This window comes from Equus przewalskii, chromosome 17 (assembly GCF_037783145.1).
Source record: "Equus przewalskii isolate Varuska chromosome 17, EquPr2, whole genome shotgun sequence".
Lineage (NCBI taxonomy): Eukaryota > Metazoa > Chordata > Mammalia > Perissodactyla > Equidae > Equus > Equus przewalskii.
Window position 1 is genome coordinate 75,573,177 of NC_091847.1, and position 25,717 is coordinate 75,598,893.

General features: G+C 39.9%; 2 protein-coding genes across 16 annotated transcripts in view; one reads left to right on the forward strand and one right to left on the reverse strand.

Moving 5' to 3' along the window:
* TRAK2 (trafficking kinesin protein 2) overlaps window positions 1-1,475 on the reverse strand; it is a 61,649-nt gene extending 60,174 nt beyond the window's left edge. For 6 of the 13 annotated variants that reach the window (XM_070580731.1, XM_070580730.1, XM_070580732.1 and 3 more), the window contains exon 1: window positions 1,266-1,405. The gene's annotated coding sequence lies outside the window, so the exon portion shown is untranslated. Of the gene's footprint in view, window positions 1-308; window positions 327-1,265 lie in introns of those variants that run through there. The other 7 variants (XM_070580724.1, XM_070580721.1, XM_070580733.1 and 4 more) reach the window with 5 other exon arrangements.
* Window positions 1,476-1,542: 67 nt separating this feature from the next.
* STRADB (STE20 related adaptor beta) lies at window positions 1,543-24,787 on the forward strand. Of its 3 annotated transcripts, none has more exons than XM_070580744.1 (12): window positions 1,543-1,898; window positions 4,855-4,955; window positions 8,879-8,959; window positions 14,508-14,607; window positions 17,797-17,918; window positions 19,139-19,247; window positions 20,074-20,197; window positions 21,745-21,916; window positions 22,213-22,317; window positions 22,477-22,721; window positions 23,409-23,451; window positions 23,936-24,787. In XM_070580744.1, the coding sequence occupies exons 2-12, from the start codon at window positions 4,944-4,946 to the stop codon at window positions 23,954-23,956; spliced, it is 1,134 nt and encodes a 377-aa protein (XP_070436845.1). In that variant the 5' UTR covers window positions 1,543-1,898; window positions 4,855-4,943; the 3' UTR covers window positions 23,957-24,787. The 3 variants fall into 3 exon arrangements, with proteins under 3 accessions (XP_070436845.1, XP_070436844.1, XP_070436846.1); XM_070580743.1 differs by having other exon boundaries at window positions 23,960-24,787; XM_070580745.1 differs by lacking the exon at window positions 23,409-23,451 and having other exon boundaries at window positions 23,960-24,787.
* Window positions 24,788-25,717: the final 930 nt, after the last annotated feature.

Here is a 25,717-nt window from a genome sequence, read left to right on the forward strand (position 1 = left end):
TTTAATCACCCAATCTTTAGGGTCAGTAATTTCTGAAGTAGGCACAAGTGACCTGACCTGTAACTCTGAAGCAAGGCAGATCTAGCTTTGAATCTGCACTTGTTACATAAGCAAAGTCTGTGAGCCTCAGATTAGTGCAACAGGGTTATTATAGTGACTAAGTGAGCAAATGTACATAGAGCTAGTAACTGGGGTGCTTGGCCGACTGAAAGTAAATGTTTGTTCTTTCCCACCCCTTCCATCGTAGAAATAAAAAACTGTAAAATAACAAAATAGTGTCTTTCACACGCTATGTACTTGCTGCATACCTCAGACTTGTTGAACACACTTAATTTTAAAATAGAAGGCTGGAATAACTGCTGAGATGATAAAGTGTCTTCATCCCTGCCCCCTCTCACCACCAAATGTCCTTCACAATTTGTTCTGAAGTGTCACATCACCACCATTGACGTGTTATTTGGAGATCACTGTAGCTCAGACTTCCAATTCTACAGCAAAGATTTGAAGGTGGGGAAAAAATTTACTGAAATAGACTAAAAAAAAACCTGGAAAAGTCCACTTCATTTTATTCCTATGTCCATTGTACCTTGATGAATTTCCAATGAAAAACTACTCATATTCCTGCACAGAAACTGCAGGTTTAAATAAAAGGTTGTGTGCAAGTAACTGAGTTCACCACTATTATTATGACCCAGAAATCTTTTAAGTGTTTGGGAGATTATCTTTATGCTGGTACTAAAAACGACATCTGCCAATATCCATTATTTACGCTTGAAACTAAAGTCAACCGTTTCGTTAGAAGGACGAGTGGTGTCCGGCTCAAAATCAACCGCAAGAAAAGCCCAACTCACTCAACATAGAAAAAGCTCTTTCCAAGACCCTCTCCGATCACTCACATCACAGACGGCGAGCGAGGCTTAGGGTTTAACGTCCAGACACTAAAGCCGCTCATCGCTCGGGGACAGGGCTCCAGGTGGATGCTTTGCAGCAGAGGATGAGAGGCTGCCAATCCTCGGAGGTGCAGCTGGGGTGAACCCGAAGGCCAGAGCCCAGCGCCCATCACTTCGCACCCACACTTGCAAACAACCCACTTCCCACCACGGGGGTGGACCCGGGAGGACCCAGCCCTCAGGTTCCCAGCCTCGGGCTCCGGTGTCCGCGCGTGACCTCCGAGGACCGGGAGGAGCGCGGGATGGGGAGGTTCCTCCGACTTCAGGGGAAGCTGGCAAGGGCAAGTTTGGGTCGCGCGCGGGAAGGTTACTCACAGGAACAGCTAGACGTCTGTCGTCCTCCGCCCGCGCTCCCTCAGGGAGAAGTCTCTAAAGCAGCGGCAGCCTGAGAGCAGCAGCCCAAGCGGCCGCCGCTGCCAGTAACCGCCCGGGCGTGGCGGGGACGGGCGGGCGACTTCACAACATCATCACTTGGCGACCACAGTTTTGTAGCGACGCCGGCTCAATGGCAGCCCCTGCACAATTGGGGGAAGAGCGAAGGAGACCCAATCTCCCAGCAGCCTCCACGGCGCCAGCGCACGACCTGCTGGGAGTTGTAGTTTCCTGTGGGCTCCGCCCCCTCATCTTCAGGAGTAGTAGTTTCGCGTCTGCTCCGCCCCCAAGCTCGAATGCCCCGCCCCCTAGCAGCCTGGCCCGGGGCGAGAGGCGGGGCCGCGACCGTGGGCCGGGTAGGGAGAGTCCCGTGCGGGCCCGCTGCCTGGTGCTGAGGCAGAGGTCCGGGCTGGCAGCCCCAGAGCGGGTTGCGCCGCCTTCCCGTGCCCCGCGGCCCGCGCTGGGAGCGGGCCTTGCGCACTCGCCTCGCCCCTCGGCGGGCCGGGTTCCTGCGCCCGCCTTGGGCCCGCACCGCCGGCCGCCTGAGGAGAGTCGCTGGCCGCGGTCGCCGCCAGGGTAACGAGGGGAGACCAGGCCGGGCAGGGAGGGTCGGGGCCGCTGGGGACGTGAGGCAGCGCGGCTCGGCCCGCGCTCTCCGGGAAGCCCGAGGCTGGAACTCGCCGCCCCTCGTCGAGCGCGAGCCCGGGCGGCCGGCGGGCCGGGGCGGGAGTCCGCTGGCGTGGCGAGCGGTCCCCGCGCCCGCTCCGCTCCGCTCCGCCCGAGCCCCGGGCCGCCCCCCTCCCCGCGCCCGGCGGCGCGGCACCTGCGGGCCGGTGGGCGGGGCGAGGTGCGGGGCGGCGGCGCCAGGTGCGGGCCGGGCCGCCCGCGGCGCTCTGCCCTCTGGTCTCGGGACCCAGACGCCTCGGGGCCGCCTTCTGCCGGGTGCCCACGGTGCCCCCGGGCGGGACTCGGAAGCCGCCTTTGCAGCGTTAAGTGTCCAAGCGTCGTGTCGCGCTCGGCGTTTAAGTTGAGCGTCGTGTTTTTCCCTCGTGGGTTGGTTGTGTCAAGTACCCTTTTCCCTAAAACTTGATCAGGAATCGTGACGCGCCGCCTACCCGGCACCGCCTGGCACATAGTAGGCGCTAGTAAATACTTTTTGAAAGCGTGAGTCACCCTACTAAGTTTAGAAAATTCTACGCAGTGGTGCGTCGCTATAAATTTTTAGATCACTTTGAAAATTACTGTCATTTTAAAGCTCAACAAAGAGACTTAAATCGGGGGTTTTTTTTGGGTTTTTTTTGCCCTCCCTGTAACAGTAGCCTCTGCTGGATCCTTAACTCAAAACCCGAGTTGTGTAAATAGGTACGCCCTCTGATTTTCAGAGGAAGTGTTAACCTTTCAGACTGAAGCCTTCGGACGAACCGTTCTGTTATGGAACAAATTTAAATCATTTATAAAGCTATATCCTAATTAACTTTTCAGATGCAAGTGCAAGGGACCACACTGATGGGCTTGTGAATACATTTAGAAATATGGGTCTCAAGTATGATTTTTTTAAAAAGGACTTATATTCATACCTAGTGAAAGAGCATGCAGGAGGAAATTCTGACAGCAAATCTATCCCCCTCTCCCCAGGTGCAGCTGCTGCCCAGACCTCAAAATGTCTTGTAACTGGTCTGGCATATCTAGAGCAAACGTCCTTGGGATTAAACCACCCCCTGGGGACAACCCCTTTAGTATTAACAGTTCTCACAGATTGTATTGGGGTCCGAGTTTTTCTGAAAAATAATGTAATGGAGTTTAAAGTTTTTTTGTTGTTTAAGAAAGAACTTACTAATGTTAAGTGGAAAAAGCAGGAAACAAATCCTGATAACCAGAAAATGCAGTTAATTGTGACATCCCTAATCTTTCTGCTTATGGGAACGTAAGCTACAAGTGGTCTCAGCCTTGTCTGACCTGATCACCAGTGAGTGTCCCCAGTGCCCAGCATGGTGCCTGACCCGTGATAGGCATTCATTAGACACTTGTGGCGTGCAGACTTCGCTGTTTCAGATAAAAGTGTAATGACTTTCTATATGTGTCTAGTTTCTTCATTTACTTGGCTATTTCCTTAGAATAAATTACTGTAAGTGAGAATTTTACTGGGTCAAAACGTAGAACATTTTCATGGTTATCAAAACTTTGCCAACTTGCTTTCCAAATGAGCCTTACCATCTTGCGCTGCCACTGGTAATATCTGAGTACCTTTCAGAGCATCCTCTCAAGCTCTTATGTTGATACAATGTTTCATAGTTATGAGTACTTTCGGATGAAGGATCTCAAGCATCCTGGAATGTGGGCAGGGAAGGCAAAAGGGGGGAACCCTTTTGTGACACAGCAAGCCCCAGCCCCTTAAATTGATGATAATGAATGGCAGGTGACAAAATAATCATAGCCTTTCAGGTTCTTCCTCCTGATTCTACCTTGGTTTGTAATGAACGTCCTGAATAAATTCACGTCTTTCTGTGGCAATAAAATTGGATACTTCTCTGTAGTATCTATGGTTTACAAAATCTTCCTTTTCTTTCCCATTTTGCTCAGTTATTTGCAGATGGCTTGCTCAAACTTGGGGACTTAATTAAAATGAAATAATGAAACAATTTAGACGAAAGAGATGGTATTGGTTAGGTGTAAGGGAAGACCCAGGCACTAGCAAGATTAGACCATTGCCACCCTTTCTATTAGGAAAGATCTGGAAACTTTTGGTGGTGCTTTTGTACCTCCTTGAATCTGAAGGAGTTAGTATTTTAAATCTCTGAATCTGTTGCAGAGTCTTCATAACTATTGAGAGTAATACTCTGTTAGTGAAAGTGGACAGGAATTATTTGCATAATAATCTGCATGTCTTTCATATGTGTCAACAAATTCAAAGAGGAATAGAATTGAGAACTAAAAATCATAAGGTAAAAAATATTCACCCTACAGAAAATGTTATTTTCACATGAAAACTGAAAAAACTTCTTTTTTAAAACATGACAAGGAAAGTTATTCTAGTCTGTTACCAATCCTGATTCTTTCCCAAATTTTCTGGTCAGGGACCCCAAATGATTTCATGGTTAGTCCGATCAAGAAGCTTTGGAAGCTTCAAAGTTTACTGATAAGTGAAACCATTGGAAATTCTTAGGGTATATTTGTTAACTGGCACCATTTATATCAAAAGTGGGTTCAACATTGCTCTTCGATAATGCTTTCACATTTGCTTAGGGTTTTTTTTTTAAAAAAAGTACAGAAAAGATACGGAAGGAGAGATGCAGGTATGTTGAGGCTTTGGAAATACTCAGACCCTCCTTCAACTTCACTGCCTTTCTGTTGTGATGTCAGATCCCAAATAGTGTTCAGTAAACGGAAGTGCTCTTTAAAGACGCTTTTCAGCTATGTCTCTAGTGCTTGTGTTAAAGAATAGCTGCCTAGATATCGTGTGGGTTTATGGCAACTCGTTCTTCAAGGAACTTTTCTGTAAATCTAAACTATCCTTGCTTTTGTTTTTTTATAGTACGATATTTCTGCATCTTGAAGATAAAGCAAAAGTCTTCTTTGGAATAGATGGATTTTTTGTCATTTTCTGTGAACTAAAGCGATTCAATGTCTCTTCTGGTAAGTTGTTGTCACCATGGATCTAATTTTGTGCCATCAGAGTAGTTGTTGGTACAGAGCCATAAAACAAAAGCATATTCTGATGGGACATTCTTAGCTTTGAGATGTTATGTTGACCTGAATGACTTCTGTCTTAAGAAATGAGTTAAATTCTCATTGAGTTTTTGTCTCTTTCAAAAAGAGCTTCTCCAATACTTTTCTGAGATACTCATTCTTCTATTCCTTTGTCCCATACCCGCTTTTTCTCATACGTAGGCTGTTCTTGGATATGCCTCTCCCATCCAGTTAGCTATGCCTTATCCTTCAAATCTGTCAAAAATCCCTTTTACAGATTTCCATCTGACTAAAGGCAAGCTTTAAAATAGTATTATAAATAAGCCCCTTGACTTAACAACAAGACAAAAAACCTTTGGATCGATGTATAATATGTATAGATACCAACTTGTTTTCTCTTTGTAGTACATTCATGGTATCTACTTGAGGTAGTTTTAGGACTTTCATTATATAGAATATAATACAATATTTGAGTATTTGAATTATATTAAAGTAGTGATTGTTTAAAAAGTGATGAGTGCATTTGTATGATGATTTATAGTTTACAAATACTTTCATACATTATATCTCTTTCAGTCTTCACAATTATGAGTGAGTGGCAGGGCAGGTGGTATAATCTTCATTTTGAGTTTGGCCCAATATTGCAAAGAATTAGAGCCAAGACTCGAACTCCTATCTGCCAATCCACTCTATCATTTTCCAAGTCTGAGAGGCAGAACTATGAAATTAGGAGACTGTATTGTCAGTTATATGGAAAATACAGAATACATTTACTTTATGTTTAACGTAAAACTTTCTACTAAAAAGGAAGCTTTATATATCTGAAAAAACATTGAAGTGAAATACCTACCTCATTTTCTAAAGCAGGAATTGGCCAATTTTCTATAAAGGGCCACATTGTATTTGTGTGCTATGTGGTCTCTGTTAAATTACTCTTCTGTTGTGCTGTGAGAACAGCCATTGGCGATATGTAAGTGAATGAAAGTGGATGTGTCTCTGTTCCAGCAAAGCATTATTCATGCAAATAGGTCGTGGGTCAGTTTGACTCATGGACCCTAGTTTACTGATCCCTGCCCTAAAGGATTATGTAAGACTAACAATTTTATTTCAATTTGTAAGCTGGAGGAGGTGCAAAAGGGCATTTGATAGAGGAAGGTGCTGAGATTCAGAGGACTGTGTGGCTACCCAGGGCTTCCAAATTTTGGAAAAAGGATATCTTACTTAATCTATTATTCCATAATTATGGATTTTGTCAAAAATAATAGAAAATGATAATAGGTGATTTATGTTCATTCAGTTTGTTAATAATTTTACTTTATATTCTTTCTTTAATGATGAAATATTTCCATCTTTTGCATCAGAATAATTCATGTTTTTGCCTAAATGAGATATTTGTGTGAGATCAAGTTGCTGTTTTTACTTATGAAGGATTTCTCCCCATTCAAGTTTTACCCTCTGTTTGAGAGCTAAGAAATGGTGTTTTCAAAGGAGCAGCATAAGTTAAATATTTTCCTTCAGATTCTCTACAGAGTATAACTGCTTTTCACTTGGCTATTATGGTGATGGATAAAAAATTACATTCAGAAGTATTTGGAGGGACCTTTCTTCTGGATGGTTTAAAATGATTGTGCTGCCTAACAGAGATTAATGTGTCAATTTTTCATGAGCTTTTATATTCACCAGCGTCCAGTTAATTCAGCGTGGATATAAAAATGTTTTGAAGGGTAAGATATGGCTATTTTGTGATTTTTTATAACCTAGGTAGCTAGTAAACATGCTAACATTTTTTAGGAGGCATCAGCAAAAATATTCTGCCTTATAATGCTGTCTGGTTTTAGCTGTTTTCATATTTAATAGTGACCACTTTCTTGCACTGTGAGAATTTTATATAAAGATAATGAAATGGAAGTCTACCCTATTGTTTTATAAGATGTTTTCTGTATTTCTATAAACTGAAAACATGGATCACAACTCTTATTTTGAAAATAAATTAAGATTGATTTAAGTTTTAAAAAATGTTCCCAATATGTCTTAAATTAACTTCTTATCCATCAAAAAAAGTGATGGGCATTTTTTAGAGAGAAATATTTTTTTTATATGCTTGAACATATTTTCATACCTATGTCAGGGGTCCCTCCCAAGACCACTTCTGGGTTTGGTGATGTGCTAAGAGGACTTGCAAAACTTAGCATATGATCGTACTCAAAACTAAGATTTATTACAGCAAAAGGATACAAAGCCAAATCAGCAAAAGGAAAAGGTACTCAGAGTGAGTTTTGGAGGAAACCAGCATAAACTTCCAAGTAGGATGTGCTTAGTTCCCCCAGAGTTGTGACATGTGTGAATCATTGCTCACCAGGGAAGCTCATTAGAGACCCATTCTCAGGGGTTTTATTGGAGATTGGTCATGTAGGTACCTTCTGCCAACAGGTAACAAAATTCCAGACTCCCAGAAAAAAAGCAGGTGTTCAGCATCAACCATATTGTTGGCACAGACAGTTCAGGCTTGGTGAGCTGTTCTTATCAGGGAATGGTGAGAACCCTCCCCAAACCCAGGTTCCCAGCTACCAGCCACGGGTCAGATTTGCAAACAGGCTTTTTTGATGGTGGTAGTTCTAGGCCTGCTGTGTTAACTGTCTCCTACACAATGGTGTTAATGATTATTGTGAAAAACTCAGGGTAAATGTTGCAAAATATATATAAATGTCAAATATAATATATAAATGACCTAAGTAGTGGTTATTTTCAATATAAGTAGCAGTAATAAGTATCCTCACAAACTGATATTGTAAATTTTATTCACTCTAGACAAACCAGTAGGAACTTTACAAAGAAAATGATTCTATAGCTATTTGACGTTGTTAGCTTCTGTTCTTCAGGGGTGAGTTTTACATAAAACAGTGGGGAGATATATATCAAATTATTCTCATAAGATTGATAAAGTATACAAACTGTAGGAATTCAACTTAAAATAATCAGTAAATCAGGCAAACTGGGAAAGTGATTAATTTGATTAGTGAGAAATTCTGACATATTCTAAAAGGAAGGAAGTTTCATTACTTTTAAGTAACTGACTACAAAGTGTTAATGGATGGGCTTACAGACTCATTTGATATTAGTACTTTAATGTTATATAGAAATGAATGTTCATGAGATGCTTGAAAATGATTTATTGTAGAAGACTCTTTCATACAATTTGCTTATACTTTTGACGTATCTTTTCTTCCTAAATAGTATAAGATCAGCTTCACTCCATAATTGATGACAAGATAAATCAACTGTAGGTCTTACATTTCTTTATTGGTAATATGTGATAATAGGACCATGGATTAAAATGCAGGAAAATGTAAATTGTGATAATGGAACTAAGTCTCTTAATTTGCTTTGAGTTGAAGTTACAGATGATTACCACCTTAAGAAACAAAATTGGTTCCAAATACACTCAATGTGTCGTTTAATGTGGATAAACATGGTTCTGACACTTAAGGAAAAAAAAATCTGAGGAAAATGATTATAATGAGTACAGCAGAATAATTCTTAGCTAAATATTCAAAAGAAAACTGCAAAGATAATACAAGGGTTAAACATTAACACCAGCTGTAAAAATCACTTGCTGTTATGACCTCCAGAGGAGAGGACAAGGGTCAGAGATGGCTCCAAGTAAAGCTGTAACAGGAGATTTGTCTGCTGCACACCCAGCTGCCCTTCCCTCTTTCCCATACTGAGTGCCTCCACGGCGTAGATCCCGTGCATGCTGCCCTTTCTCTCTGCTCCTCACTCCAGTCACCAGACCTCTTTGTATCCACATGCCACCCCTGCTTATCTTCTGACTTATTTTTCACTTATTTAATGCATTTCTGAATTTCCAGGATTGTTTCTGCATTTCACGAACACAAGTTGAATCACTCAGACCTGAAAAACAGTCTGAAACCAGTATCCATCAACACTTGGTAAGAAAATGATTGAGTACAATTAATGCTCCTCCTTTGCCTTCTGTAAAACCATTCACTCCCGGTTCTCCTGTATCTCTTTTTTTGTTTGTTTTTTTTGAGGAAGATTAACCCTGAGCTAACTGCTACCAATCCTCCTCTTTTTGCTGAGGAAGACTGGCCCTGAGCTAACATCCGTGCCCATCTTCCTCTATTTTATATGTGGGTTGCCTACCACAGCATGACTTGCCAAGTAGTGCCACGTCCGCATCTGGGATCCCAACCGGCGAACCTCAGGCCACCAACACGGAACGTGTGAACTTAACTGCTGCGCCACCCGACCGGCCCTGTATCTCTTTCTTTACATGTCTTTTACTACGTCTTCTTCCTCTACTCCAGCTGTTCTCCAGAAGCCTGTTATTGGCCTAAACTGCCTCTCCCTGAGCAGCTCACCTATTCCTATCACTTTAGTTGCTCAGATTTCAGATTGTCCTAGAGCTTAGGTTTTCCTTTAAGTCAAGAGAGGACCCTGGCATCAAGTGGGACTGGTGATTCTAAAATTTTTACCTGCAATCCTGGGCTCTTTCCTGGGCACCAGGTGTCCATAGAATACCTCAGGTTAGAGTTTTCAAAGGTGTCTCTACACAGTTTGAGTCAAACCGTAATCAAACTTCAGCACCCCATTGTATTTCCTGCTTGGCTAATGAAACCCATCTACTAAGTCACCCTACCTAGAAACTGTGGAGTTATCCTCACACTGCCTCTACCTCTGCCCGCACGTCTGGTTATACGCCAAGACTTACAGATCTGGATTTGAAACGCCCTTGAGTCCATCCCCTCCTTCGCCTCATCACTGCTACTGCTCAAGTCTCATCGTCTCTCACCTGGACGGTTGCAGGTAGACTCACTGCCTCTAGTTTTCTAGACACACGTTTAACCTCTCACCATGCACATCAGTATTCAACACTGTTACCAATACGGGCCTGCCTGTGTCACTTTCCGGCTTTAAAACTTCCAGTGGTTTCCTAAAGCCTCTGGGATAAGGCCTAATCTTAGCATGGTATACGGACTCTGAATGAGGTGGAATATGTCTAATTTTTGAGTTTCATTTCTTGCTGCTCAGTCTTAGCACATACTCTTCTTTCTGCTCGAATACTCTTCTCCCTTTTCTGCCTCTAAAATTCCTCCTCATCCATACCGAGTTGGCTCAAATATCACATCTCTGAAGCCATTCCTCTTGTACCTTTTATTCTATTATGCTCTTACATATCTTAGACATTCCCATAAGATGGCATTTCCTGTATTATCTCATAATGATTGATGTATGTGTCTCTCCAACTATAATGTGATGCCCCTAAAATAGGCATCCTGTCTTTTCCATCTTTATCTCCCCTGGGCAACGCCTGATAATATTTTTAAAAACATGCTTCGCAATATATATTTCTCTGGGATCTTTCCCTGCCTTAATCCTTACTCTATACTGCAGTTCTTACTACAAAAGGGAACCTGCCTTGCAAATGTATTATTTCCTACAAATTAAGGTAATCCCAGTCAATCCTATTTGTAAATTAATCCTGATCCTATCTTCAATTGTCTTCGTTTTGTCATTTCACTTTTTACTCACTAATACTCTAAAGTCTTCTCGTTACCTGCCCTTTTGTACAATAGGATGTAGTGTCTAATCCTAGCTTTCATTCAAGTGTTATCCTTCAGATTGAGGTAGTGTTCAGAGAGCAGAATGTCTGTTGTCTCCTTGCTGAGGCCTAGAACTCAGGAAACTTCCACAGGTGCTGCTGCTACTTTTTATAATTGTGCTAAAATACACAACTTAAAATTTACCATTTTTAAGTGTATAGTTGAGTGGTATAAAATACATTCATAATGTTGTGCAACCATTACCATCATCCGACTCCATGACTCTTTTCATCTTGTAAAACTGAAACTCTGTTTCCATTAAACAATAACTCCCCATTCCCTCTTCCTTCCCAGCCCCTGGCAACCACCATTGTACTTTCTGTCTCTATGATTTTGACTACTCTAAATACCTAATATAAGTGGAATTGTACTGTATTTGTCTTTTTGTGACTGAGTTATTTCACTTTGCATAATGTCCTCAAGGTTCATTCATGTTGCAGCATACTGCAGAATTTCCTTACTTTTTCTTTTTGGTGAGGAAGACTGGCCCTGAGCTAACATGGGTTGCCAGTCTTCCTCTTTTTGCTTGAGGAAGATGGTCTCTGAGCTAACATCTGTGCCAGTCTTCCTCTACTTTGTATATGGGACGCTGCCACAGACTCGCTTGATGTGCGGTGCACAGGTCCGTGCCAGGATTCCGAACCTGCAAACCCAGGCCGCCAAAGCAGAGTGCGTGAAGTTAACCACTATGCCACCGGGCTGGCCCTAGAATTCCCTTACTTCTTAAGGCTGAATAATATTCCATTGTATGTATATACCACATTTTGTTTATCCATTCATCTGTTGATGGACATTTGGGTTGCTTCCACATTATAGCTATTGTGAATAATGCTGCTATGAACATGGGTATTCAAATATCTCTTTGAGATTCTGATTTCAGTTCTTTTGGTTATATATACAGAAGTGGAATTACTGGATCATATGGTAATTCTATTTTAATTTTTTGAGGAAACACCATACTGTATTACACAGTGGCTGTACCATTTTACATTCCCACCAACAGTGCACAAGGGTTTCAATTTCTCAACATCCTCACCAACACTCATTATTTTCTGTTTTCTGATAGTTGCCATACTAATGGGTGTGAGGTGGTATCTTCTCATTTTGATTTGCATTTCCCTAATGATTAGTGAAATTGAGAATCTTTTCATGTGCTTTTGGCTACATGTCTGTCTTCCATAGAGAAATGTCTATTCATGTCCTTTGCCTATTTTTGGATTAGGTTATTTGCTTTTTTTATTGTTGAGTTTTAGAGTTTGTAGTTAGTTTTAGGAGTTCTTAGATATTCTGGATACTAACACATTATCAGATATGTGATTTACAAATATTTTCTCCCATTCTGTGGGTTGCCTTTTAACCTTGTTGATAGTGTCTTTTGATGTATAAGATTTTTAAATTTTCATGAAGTCCAACTTGTCTATTTTTTTTGTTTTTACCTGTGTCGTTGGTGTCACATCCAAGAAATCATTGCCAAATTCAATGTCTTGAAGCTTTTGTCCTATGTTTTCTTCTTAGAGTTCTATTGTTTTAGGTCTTAAATTTAGATCGTTGATCAATTTTGAGTTAATTTTTGTGTATGGTGTTAGGTAAGGTTTCAACTTCATTCTTGTGCATGTGAATATACAGTTTTCCCAGCATCATTTGTTGAAAACACTATCCTTGCCCCACTGAATGATCTTGGCACCCTTGTCAAAAGTCACTTAACCATATATGTGAGAGTTTATTTCTGGGCTCTCTATTCTGTTCCATTGGTTTATATTTCTGTCTTTATCCCACTACCACACTGATTTGATTACTGTAGCTTTGTAGTAAGTTTTGAAATCAAGAAGAGTGGGTCTTCCAATTTTGTTCTCTTTTTCAAGATTGTTTTGCTTATTCGGGGTCTCTTGAGATTTTAACAGTCTTAAATCTTCCAGTCTATGAACGTGAGATGTGTTTTCACATGATTTATGTCATCTTTAATTGCTTTCAGCAATGTTTTGTTGTGTTCATTGTACAGTCTTTCACCTCCTTAAGTTAATTTCTAAGTATTTTATTCTTTTTGATGCTATTGTAAATGGAATTGTTTTCACGATTTCCTTTTTAGATTATTCATTAAGCAGATCTTTTGCATTTTTAGGAAGCTTTAAAAAAGTCTAACACAGACAATGACCCTGCCATGATTTTTTGCTTTCTAATTCTTTAAGTAGTCATCAAATCAAAAAGAGAAGTGAGGTTAGTTTGGAATGATTTACTCTTAGGAAACCTATGCTGTCTTGTAGTGGTTACTATGTTGTTTTCTTAAGTGTCCATAATTCATCTATCTAGTAATTTGATATCACACTTTGCTGGGCAACTGCATCAAGCTTGCCTTTTTGTAGTTTTCTCCTTTTTTTGAAAAGTGGTCAGTGTCTGGCTGTTTCCATTCTGGTTTCTCGTCCGAATTCTACTGTGTCTGCAAACTTAATATCCTAGATGTAATTGTCTTTGGCCTGGAGGGTTGAACCTGTCTAAAACAACCTGTTTGGGGCTTCAGCTACTTATTTACAACATATATGCCTCTTCTTGTTCAAGAAGACTATTCCCCTAATGGAGTAGATGGAAGCAAAGTAGAGGTTGATGAGTCTGATTTCAATCCATCGTCTGGTAACCTTATGCCATTTCTTCAAGCAGTGAACTGTAAGCCTCAGTTCATTCTGTGCTCTAGCATCCTGACAGGCTTACAGGTTATCACTTTAAATTTTTTACATTGTTGTATGCTCTTCTTTCTACCTCTTATATGTGTTCTTTAATTTGAGTTTATTTGAAGCCTATGTATTCTAAATAAATTAAATTGATTTATTTAGATTTCTTTCTTCACAGGGATCATTTTCAATTATATAGTAGAGTTTCTTTTTACAGTCTTTCGTCCCTCTTGAACAATATTCACCTTTATTCATCTTTAGCCATGAACTTATAATTACATTTTTTCTGCTCTCAAAAGTTTAGGGAACATGTTGAATCAAGGATGTAAAAAGTAGCACAATTCCAAGTACCTAGTAATGTCATTTCTAACCCCGTCTTCCTTCTCTCTACCTTGGAGGCAGTACTAAGATTCCTGCCACCTGCTGGTGCCTATAAAGACACTTAAGTGTCATTTGGAGTGCTGGTGTCCTTTGGAAGATCCTCATGGCTGTCATAGGATGCCAGTGGTGTCGGCCTCTTCTTTCTGTTACATGCATGTTATTTTACTGACGCTGGGATCGGATGCAAACCCAGGACTGACTCCAAAGCACCCTGTGAGACCCCATTTTGGTACATGGTCATTATCTCAGGAGGTCTGTACTCTATTCTTCCATCTCTTGAGGTTTATTTTTCTTTGTCACCTCCCTTCTGATTCATTTCATCTCGTGAAAAACTTCTTCAGCAATTTCAGTGGGCTGCAGTGTGGAACTTGTTCCTTGACTGTTAACACCTCCACTGGCTGAGCAGGTACCTATATGCATAATGATATAACTGGCGACCACTTGACATGAGCACAAGTGTAGAATGTCCCTCACAGGTCCCTGCATCTACTCCCTTGATCTGTTTATTAGAGCCCCTGAAGATTTAACAGCCATTCTTAGCAACTCCTGAAAATGCTTACTGGAAGTTGTGCTGGGAAGTATTCTCCCCAACCTGTAAATCTGCTTTTCCTGCCATCTCCCCCTTTATAGGCTGATAGCTTCAGAACTAACATCAATTATTAGCAGCAACAAACTCTTTTTGGATCTTAAAGGAGTCTCTTAAGCCATCTTTCAGTGCCTTCCTGCTGAGCACTTGTGTGTTTGAAAACACAGTATCTGTGTTTTATATTGGGGTAAGGGACCAAAAAAGTTTATACCTATTTTGTTTTCATCTTTTTAAAACAATGCAGGTTGATGAGCCAACCCTTTCCCGGTTGCCTTCGTCCACTAGAGCCAGTGAAGTGATCTGTTCCACCAATGTTTCTCACTATGAACTCCAAGTGGAAATAGGTAATAATCTGGATTTCACATAATTGACCCTTCATTGCTAGAACTGAAATTGATGACAAAAAGATTGTTTTGTAGGCAGGTCTTTTTCTCTTGTCACCTATAGCATAAAACTAGATGTTAATTGTGTCATTCAAATGTATCTGTTAATTTTATATCTGTCCTAAAATAGTGGCCCAGTTTTTTCAAGATTGCTTTCTAAAAGTTTTATTTTTTCACTGAAGTATTTTTAGAGGAGGAAGACACTAAATAATCTAAATATTTTTAATTTGTGTCTTTATTGTGGGAAGCTTCTGATTTTATGTTTATAATATATACTGGGTATGAATTAAAATCAAATCACGTAAATCTTTTCAGGCACAGTCCTTTAACCAAATTACTTTTTTTAGCTGAAAAACTTACCTAAAATCTCATCTGTAGTAGAAACCTTTCTCAGTTAAGCTTAGAACAGGATGGCTTATTGTTTATAGCCTTATGCACGTGAAACCTTTGAATATTCAGAAACATCTGTTAAACACTACAAACAGATACTATGTTAGGTGCTAGGGATATAAAGCCATGGAGAACACTTGAGGTGTTCACATCCTCTCTGGGAAGATGAACACGTAAGATAGCTTTGTTTTATGCACTAGAGGGTACCACAGTAGAGGTGTGCTGAGTGTTATGGGAACAGAGAAGATGGAGTATCCAATTATCCATCTTGACCCCTTGGGAGTCAAGAAAGATAGCAAAAAGCTGCTGGATCTTGAAGAATGAGGAAAAGTTTGTTAAATGTTCTAGGCAGGACTTTTGTTATAAACAACATAAAACAATCCTGACTAACTTAAGCTAAAGAGGACTTTTGTGAACAATATTGCTAACTCACTGAATAATTGGCTAGAGAAACAGGCTTGGAAGAAACCAGGAGAAGCTACAAGACTAGAGCTGCCACCAGGGCCACGGCATGGGAGCAGCCTAGTTAGGGTACTACCTAGTTAGGGTACTACCTAGTTAGGGTACTTACACCACCAGGCACTGGACCCCACTGCAGTGAGTTCTGACTGCCCCTGCCTCTTTATGTTACTCACTCCATCTTCCAGTTGGCCAAGCTTAGGTCATTGATCTTCTCATGCCAGAGTCAAGGAGACCAAGAGAGAATAACGATCTGACCTTTTCTAAAATAACTCTGGTGGAAAATGCCCCCAAATTAGAAAGGAGGTTCAGATGGTGTCAATCCAAAAAAAGGTGAAAAATATTCACTTCCATAAGTGACTGAGAAAGGGTGGTTAGAGGGGGACTACCAGATACTCGCTCTGTGCCCAGAAGTGGGAGCAGAGGGAGAGTAAGGAGTGGTAGGAGATCAATCTGGAAAGGGAGGTTTCGAACACAGTGTGAAAGACTTCATATGGTGTGTTCAGAAGCTCAGACTCTGTCAGCCTCCACAACTTACCCACTTCATTAGTCAGAGGATTTAAGGCAGAAGTTTGGCATTTATCCTCTCTGTGATCCTCTCTCTGCAACATCATGGAATAGTGATGATGGTAGCAATGCATCTCACAGGCATTACACTGAGTATTTTATATGCATTTTTTCATCTCACCCCTTTACCACTCCCATTTTGCAGATGAGGATACTGAGGCTCTGAGAATATAAGTAATGGTCATACAGCAAGTGATTTGAAAACAAACCTTTCTGACTGCAGGGTCTAAGCTTTCAGCTGCTTCACTGTAGTACCTTTTATTGACAAAGTGCTGAGTTTAGAGGGACACCTGGCAGCGGTTACAGGCGGCAGTCTGGAAGATGTAGATCAGTATTTGCCACCAGAAGTATCCTCATCACCTGAGTCTTTTTGAAAATTGCCATGCCTGTGTCCCATCACAGACCTACTGAATCAAAACTCCTGGCCAATGGGACCTTGGCACAGGCTTCAGAAGTAGTTCCCTCAGTAATTTCGGTGTGTGCCCTGGGTGAGAACACAGGGCGTAGTGAGGAAGTCACTGCACGTGTCCAGGTAGAGGGGACAGGACTTGAACTAAGGCCATGATGCTGAGGAGGGGATGAATTTGAGACTAACTTCATTTAAAGATAAAAGTGGCAGAATGTGGTGACTGGAGAGAGGGAGGGAACTCACATTGAGTGGGTGCCTATTCATAGGTGTCACTCTGACACCAAAAGGCTGGCAACACCAAATGCGGACGAGCATGTCAAAAGGCTGGCAACACCAAATGCGGACGAGCATGTCAAAAGGCTGGCAACACCAAATGCGGACGAGTATGTCAAAAGGCTGGCAACACCAAATGCGGACGAGCATGTCAAAAGGCTGGCAACACCAAATGCGGACGAGCATGTCAAAAGGCTGGCAACACCAAATGCGGACGAGCATGTCAAGCAACTGCGGCTCTTCTACATTGCCTGTGGGAATACAAATGCTTCAGCCACTTTCCAAAATAGTTTGGTAACTTATTGTTAAACATACATGACCCAGCAAGCCCATTCGCAGGTGTTTGCCAAAGAGAAGTGAAAACATATATCTACCTAAAGAATGTTTTTGCTGCTTTATTTATAGTCACCCAAAACTGAAAACAAACCAAATATCTATCTACTTATGAATGGATAAATTGTGGTATATCCATATGATGGATTATTACTCATCAATAAAAGGAAACTAACTACTGAAACATACAAAACATGGATGAATCTCGAAAGCAGCATGCTAAGTGAAAGAACCAGACACAAAAGACCACATTCCTTACGAGACCATTTATCTGACGAACAAAAATCACATGAGTGGTTGCCGGGGCCTGGGCGTGGGTGTCAAGGATTGTGAATAGCATTCCATTGCTTGAATAGGTCACAACTTAGCCATTACAGTAGGTATGTAGTGGTGTCTCGTTGTGGTTTTAATTTGCATTTCTCTGTGTTGAGCATCTTTTCATGTACTTATTGCCCATTCCTGTATCTTCTTTTGCAGATTGCCTAATTAATCTTCTGCCTGTTTTTTTAATTGGGTGGTTTGTCATTTTATAGAGTTGTAACAGTTCTTTATATACTCTAGATATAGAGTAGTTCAGTTGTAAATATTATTAACACTATCAATCAGTGGCTTGCCTTTTCATCTTTTCTTGAAAAGCAGAAGTTTTTAATTTTGATGAAGTCCAAATTATCAATTTTTTCTTCTATGGTTACTAACACGAGTTTTATGTCTGATTATAGGAAGAGGATTTGACAACTTGACTTCTGTCCATCTTGCACGGCATACTCCTACAGGAACACTGGTGACTATAAAAATTACAAATCTGGAGAACTGCACTGAAGAACGCCTGAAAGCTTTACAGGTAACAGTACAAAAAATTGATACATTTAATGTAATGTCTATTTGAGGAGATTACATATGTAAGAATTTTTTATTCCCCAAATTAATAGTTCTTTCTGTTAGATAAAGTAGATTTCTTTCTTCTAATAAACATGTAATTGTAGAATTGGAAAGAATACTTGGAAGTCAGATCCATGAAAGAACAAATACATTCAAACTTTGGTAACTACTATAAATTCTTTCAAATGAATATCATATTTGAAATGCTGGTCTGGAGATTTGCAAAGCTCCTGGTCGGTCTGATCACAAATAGCCAGATAGGGAAATAGAAAAAACAAAAGCAAACAGGCTCCTTTAATCCAGTTAAATAAAATTAACTTCTAAATTGAGAAATTTTGACAGAATTGCATTATCAGGAGTATTGTAATACCATTTTCATTGTTACTAATTGTTTTTGATATAAAGAGGGAAAGAATTTTGTAACATTGTCCCAATTTTTAAAATACTTATATGTGTACATGTATGTTGTGGAGAAAAAAGGATTGGAAGAAATTATACTGAAATATTAACAGTGGTTCTCTCTGTGATACAGTGTTAGAAGTGACTTTTATCTTCGTATTTGAATTTTTTAAAAGATTGGCACCTGAGCTAACAAGTGTTGCCAATCTTCCTTTTTTTTTTTTTCTGCTTTTTCTCCCCGAATCCCCCCAGTACATAGTTGTATATTTTAGTTGTGGGTCCTTCTAGTGGTGGCATGTTGGACGCTGCCTCAACGTGGCCTGATGAGCAGTGCCATGTCCACGTCCAGGATCCGAACCAGTGAAACCCTGGGCCGCCGAAGCAGAGTGTGCGAACTTAACCACTCGGCCACGGGGCCAGCCCCTATCTTCATATTTTTATGTATTTTTAAATGTTTCTATAATAAGAAATAGTATAGTTATTAAGAGCATGACCTCTGGAGTCAGACTGTCTAAGTTCACATCCCACTTCCACTTCTTGTATTAATTATGTGCTCTTGGACAAGCTTTCTAACTTATTTCTAAGTGTCCTCTTCTGTAAAATGGGAATCATAATATTACATACTTCGTGTAGTGGTTGTGAGATTTAAAGAGATGACGGCATTAAGAACAGTGCTTAGTACTAATAAGCTCCATTAAGTGTTAGCTGCCACTACTGCTGTTATCTTCATCATACAGAGAAAAAAGTTGTTTCAAATGTCTTGTCTCTTGTGTGTTATCCTAGAAAGCAGTGATTCTATCCCACTTTTTCCGGCACCCCAATATTACAACTTATTGGACTTGTTTCACTGTTGGCAGCTGGCTTTGGGTTATTTCTCCATTTATGGCCTATGGTAAGAAAACTCATTTTAGATGAAATAATTCATAGTATAGCCTGGATGCTATAATTACAAGGATGAGTGGGATCTTAGATTTGTGATTTATTACTTTTAATTTATAAATCTGATGGCCAATTCTAGATTTCATGATATATTTCTATATCTGGTTCATGTTGAATTTTAGTCTTCGGAAGAAAGTAGAATAAGTCTGATGGTCAGTGAGACCCCCGTTGCTTCTCTGAGAAGTCATGCCTTTGCACAAGCTGTCTCTTCCCTTCCGTCTCCTTCCTCTCAGTAGACAGCTACTACTGTTCTTCAAGCGGAACAAGTTTTTCCACCTGTGCACCATCCTATCCCTGTTTCTCTGCATTGTTAACTTACTTCACTGTGTTGTGAACATCTGTGTGTCCCTGTCTCCTTCCCTGCACTTGAGCTTCTTGAGGCAGGATCGTGTATTTTTCATTTTGTGTCCCCAAGTGCTCATACAGTGCCCACACAAAGTAGCGTTCAGTAGTGTGTTGAATGAATGAATGAATGGATTCTAGAGCTTTGATTTTTAGGGCAGCTTTTGTGAATTACCTCTGGATTTAAAAAATATATATGCACACAATATGTATTTTTTTCAGTCATTTTGAAAATTATTTCTCTTTCCTAATCTTTAGAGCGTCATGAAAAAAGTCTTTTTAAAAGCTTCTTGAAGGAAAATTACCTTTGCTAGGAAGGTAATTAGGCTCTAAATGTAACAGGTGTATGTGTGTTTACAGTTGACAATAACATTTAAAACAGCTAGAAGCAAAATCACTTTCAATGCTCATTTAAAGATTTCAGGGGTTTCTTTCAGGTTCAGCAAGTCAACTCTTGAGGACTTACTTTCCTGAAGGAATGAGTGAAACTTTAATAAGAAGCATTCTCTTTGGAGCAGTGAGAGGGTTGAACTATCTGCACCAAAATGGCTGTATTCACAGGTATTGACTTATTTGGGTTTTACAAAATGAAAGAGTTTTAGTGGAAGAAATCTTTGGGGGAACTTTCAGGAAGGTGCAGTTGAGTGTTAGAGAAGAGGGATAGGACACTCCTGGATGAAACCGAGGGAGGAAGGAGCCGTGGATACGGCGGATGCTGACATTTGTTCGTTCAGTAGGAGTGTCGGACTGCCTCCTCTGTGCCAAGCACTTGCTCAGTGCTGGGCAGCCCCTGCCCCCGGGAGCACGGTCCCAACAGGGAGGGGTGCAAGAACCCGTCTGTCTTTGGTGTGAGCTTAGGGAGTGGGGACCTAGCCAACTCTTTTGTTTTGTTTTGTTTTTCTTAAGCAAGTAAAGAGCTGCTTTGTCTGCTTTTCAGCTTTATGTCATATTTACATCATGTACAAATTGTAACTAAACCTTTCTTTGATTTCTTAAATACTTTGCAGCACCTTGAGATTATCATACTAAATATCAGTTCTCTTGTTACCAAATTGTAGATACAGAAGTAATTGGCTGAATGTTAAAAACAGTGCTGTTCTAAGATACATTGGGACTCTTGTTTTCCTTTTTAAGTTACCTTTTTTTTTTCTTTTGAAGATTGGCACCTAAGCTAACAACTGTTAAATCTTCTGTTAAATCTTCCTTTTTTTTTCCTGCTTTTTTTCTCCCCAAATCCCCCCAGCACATAGTTGTGTATTTTTAGTTGTAGGTCCCTCTAGTTGTGGCACATGGGACGCCGCCTCAACACGGCCTGATGAGCGGTGCCATGTCCACGCCCAGGATCCGAACCAGCGAAACCCTGGGCTGCGGGAAGCAGAGTGTGCCAACTTAACCACTCAGCCACGGGGCTGGCCCCTTTAAGTTACTTTTAAATAAGTTTGTTTTCTTGTTGTTTGTTTCAATTTCCTTGAAGCTTTTTTTCTTACTATTTTTGGTTTTTTAGCAGCATTCCAGTTAACTGAAGATTTCTAACCAAGTGTATTCTAATTAATCAAGGTTTTATTACACTTTACCAGACTATTGACCATCCTGCTCCATTAGTTTCCAAATTCAGTGTGGTAGATGAAAAATAAGGCTCTTTCATAATTTATTTGACAAAGGAAATTTTTATATAAGACATTTTTATAAATGATGTGAATCCCATGAGAGGATGCCTTTTATTGGATAATAATTGCATTTAACTTTAAATTCTAACATTATGCTTCAAATATTATTTGATTTTTTTAGACTTCTTAAGTGTTTTGCAACAGCATCAGTAAAACAGTGAAATTAATAATTTGCTTCCATTCCTAGTTTGAAACAAATGTTACCACTTCCAAATAAGTAGCTTTCAGTTGTGTCTTCCCTTGTTCTAATGCCATATTAAATAGCTGAAAGGATTCCTTGATTCCTTGAACATTATATATATATATATATATATATATATATTCAGTGTGCTATTTTGTAAAGAGTATTTAATTTCCAAGAGAATACATGGATTTGTTCTGACCAAATTTTTATTCATTGGCCAATTTCTTAGTATTTAGGATTGTTTCTTTTTGTTCTAGGAGTTTTAAAGCCAGCCATATCCTCATTTCTGGTGATGGCCTAGTGACCCTCTCTGGCCTGTCCCATCTGCGTAGTCTGGTTAAGCACGGACAGAGGCATAGGGCTGTGTATGACTTCCCACAGTTCAGCACGTCAGTGCAGCCGTGGCTGAGTCCAGAACTACTGAGACAGGTCAGGTGTGGCCGTTGCATTGGGTTGTCTGTGCGTCTCAAGTGTCTTCTGAGCTTGACTGAAGGACAGTTGTACCCTTATATTTGGGTTCGCGAATGGCCTACTGCAAGGCTTTTTTATTTTTCTTGTGAAAATTATGATGTAAGGAATTTTTAAATGTATACCATATGTTAGGTATATCTTGATTTCTCACTTATGACTTTTTCCACTATTGTTCACCGTTCTTTATCATAAAAAAGGACTTATATGTAACTTTTTATTGTTATTTACACTAAAGGACTTTAACTGTTCTACAGGATTTACATGGATATAATGTAAAGTCAGACATTTACAGTGTTGGGATTACAGCATGTGAACTGGCCAGTGGGCAGGTACCTTTCCAGGACATGCACAGGACTCAGGTAAATGCTACTAAAATCCCTGAACTATTTTCCTTTTGTAAGATCCCGTATATTCTAGATGATGTCTGTTAAACATCTTTGCTGTAGACTCTTAGGATCTTTATTATTGTTTTACTATTTTGCCTGAAAAGGGTTGAAAGAAATCTTTCTTTCTTTTAGATGCTTTTACAGAAACTGAAAGGTCCTCCTTACAGCCCTTTGGATATCAGTATTTTCCCTCAGTCGGAATCTAGAATGAAGACTTCCCGATCAGGTGTAGACTCTGGCATTGGAGAAAGTGTCCTTGTCTCCAGTGGAACTCGGACAGTAAATAGTGACAGATTGCAAACGCCATCCTCAAAACCTTTCTCTCCTGCCTTCTTGAGCTTAGTGCAGCTCTGTTTGCAACAAGATCCTGAGAAAAGGTAATACTGGTCACTTCTAAATAGCATAAAGCATGTGTGTTTTATATTTTATAGAAGCTTTGTGATCTTCCCACCAAATCCAAATCTTTTATCAGTCTCTTGATCAAAAAATTATAGTCTAATCCAGAAAATATCAATGCTAAAAACAAGTAGAGACAATGAGCAGATGGGAAGACTGCTGGATTCGAAGTTCACACGCCTTGGGTTCCAGTCTCAGCTGCATCATTTCATAACCAAGTCACCTTGTAAAAATCAGTTAATCTTTCTAGTCATTAATTACTGCATTTATGTTAAGACCTTTAAGAAACTTCCCAGCAGTACAAAAATGTTAGTCACTACTATTATAATAATAGAAACTATTATCATAGATAACTGTATCTTGGCATTAGTATTTTAGAAATAAGGTGTGTCTTATTTATCATTTTTTAGCCCCTTAATGCCTAGCATAGTCCCTTATAATTAGTAAGTGCCCAATAAATGTTGAATTAGGGACTAATTAAAGGATATCTCTAGAATTAATTCTTCCCATTAGAATTGGGCTTCCTGATATATATTCTTTTTCCTTTTAATTTTTTAGTACTGGGTGTTATGGCTCTAAACCTAAGTTCTACCATATTTTTATACCTAAAAATCTACATTCTAATATGAGGTTCTATTTTTCTTAATCACTTTTTAAAAAAATTTCAGGCCATCAGCAAGCAGTTTATTGTCCCATGTTTTCTTCAAACAGGTGAGCTTATCTATCTTCTGCTATCTAGATGTTTTAAAATACTATTAAAAAGTCATTTCATTTCGTTGGCTTAATGGGACAGTTTGCTTACCAACAGTCTTAATAATAATTTTCTTACAAGTAAAGTTAAAAACAAGGAAACTTTTTTTGGTAGTTGAATTATAGACTTTCTAAAATATTTTCATTCTGCAAAACAAAATGAGTAAAAGCAAACGGAATATCAGATGTTATTATGTCCTTAGCTTATATTTTGATTAATTTAGAGACATTTTATTTTTCCTTTTTGGCTAGAATTGATGAAAGGGCAAAATAATTCTGATAAAAATTAGTTTATTTGCTGTTACTTCTTCCTGTTTTTAGATGACCAGAGTCAAAGGCATTTTTAGTAAAAATACCTAAAAACAATTTTAAACGCTTTTAACATGATTTCTTTAAAAGTTATTTATTGCTAACAAAACTAATGTATTGATTTATGTACCAACAGCCTTATTTTGAGTTTCTTTGACAGATGAAAGAAGAAAGCCGGGATTCGGTCCTTTCCCTGTTGCCTCCTGTGGGTCACCAGCCGTCAGCAGTACTGCCCCCAGCCTCCCCTTGGGCTGAGCCGGAGTGCGACTTTCCTGATGACGAGGAATCCAGCTGGGAATTCTAGGGCTGCCAAATCCTTTTCTGTCCTGTATACTTGACACTCTCTCCCTGCTGCGCTTCCTTCTGGATTGCTAGGTACAAATACTAGGATTATACTTGAAAATACAGTTGGTGCACTGGAGAATCGATCGTTTCAAACCACTCTGTTCAGAGAGCAGGAGGTTATAGCCCTTTGGTCAGCTCAGAGTGTTGTTACAACTCCAGGGAAACTCCAGAATCATCGGTCTAGCTACATTTCGTGTCATCTGTTCTCAAGTTTTTTCCCAAGCTGTGACTAACTCCTCCTTGATCTCCTTGATCTCTCAGTATTGAGCCAGTTCAATTTTTCAGCATTTTGCTGCCCTCAGGGGAATGAGCCCTCAGAGGACACTGCTTCCAGGTACATTTTTTACTTCCAGATTCTCTAGCCTTTTTGATCAGCTATTGTTAGACCAACAGGCTAGTTTATCCTGGTATCCAACCCTTTTTTTGTAGAAGGGAAAATGTTTATACTTACCCATTTTCTTCTGTTAATACTTATGGTAATATCAAACTGAGCCTCACATTAAATGATTCACTTGAAATATAAAGAGGAGTTGTAATTTGCATTTTTTATTTTTAAGGGGCTAAAGTACCACTTTTCTACTTAAATTATAGATCCTAAATTCATGCACCCGGTGGGAGCTCAATAAAGATTTATTAAATTGAATTTCTGCTTTTATTTCTTTTCTTAGTGTGGTTTGACAAAGCTAAAAAACAGATTCTATTTCGTTTTGCCAAGGAAAAACCTTTCTCAAACAAATAGATTGACTCACGTAACGTAGTGAATTGGGTCCAGGCTGGTATTGATTCAGAAGGCAGAAGGTGTTCTGGCCCTTTATGTGATGATTCTTCTCCTGTAGAGGGGATCCAACATATAAGGACATAGAGATCTTAATTAATGGTTTTACCTTATTAGCAGAAAAGAAATGCTGTGTCTCAAAAGGAGTATGAAGTTTGAACTGCGGTAAATTGGGACCCACCTCAGTTAGTAGATTTCCTTAATCTGTACACTCTTATTTAACATTACATTACAAATTATTTTTATTTTTTTATTTTTTATTTTTTTGAGGAAGATTAGTTCTGAGCTAACTACTGCCAATCCTCCTCTTTTTGCTGAGGAAGACTGGCCCTGAGCTAACATCCATGCCCATCTTCCTCTACTTTATATGTGGGACACCTACCACAGCATGGCTTTTTGCCAAGTGTTCCCATGTCCGCACCCGGGATCTGAGCCGGTGAACCCCAGGCCGCCGAGAAGCAGAACGTGTGAACTTAACTGCTGCACCACCGGACTGATATTAATTTTTTAGTCTAAGACTAAAATTAATATCAGTGTGACAAATAATACACAAATTAATAGACAATTTGAAACACAAATCTTTTCATGTTTATTGGCCAGCCCCCCTCAAGAATGTTTAGGTTACTCTATCAAGTAAGCCACAAAGACCTGCCAAGGTGGAGGAAGGAGAGAAGAGTACCAGGTAAGGCCCTGAGATCACCTGTAGTGCTACGTGTAGTGCAGAAGGTGGACTGTGGAGGCCATGAAACGGTGCCCGGCGGATCCACCGTGAGTGTTTTAGGGTTCTCCAGAGAAATG

Bases quoted from the DNA above. Each gene is read 5' to 3' on its own strand.
- STRADB (XM_070580743.1), top strand. The intron at 17,919-19,138 runs GTAACAGTACAA...GTGTTATCCTAG, and splicing joins AACGCCTGAAAGCTTTACAG to AAAGCAGTGATTCTATCCCA. The intron at 23,452-23,959 runs GTGAGCTTATCT...TTTCTTTGACAG, and splicing joins CCCATGTTTTCTTCAAACAG to ATGAAAGAAGAAAGCCGGGA.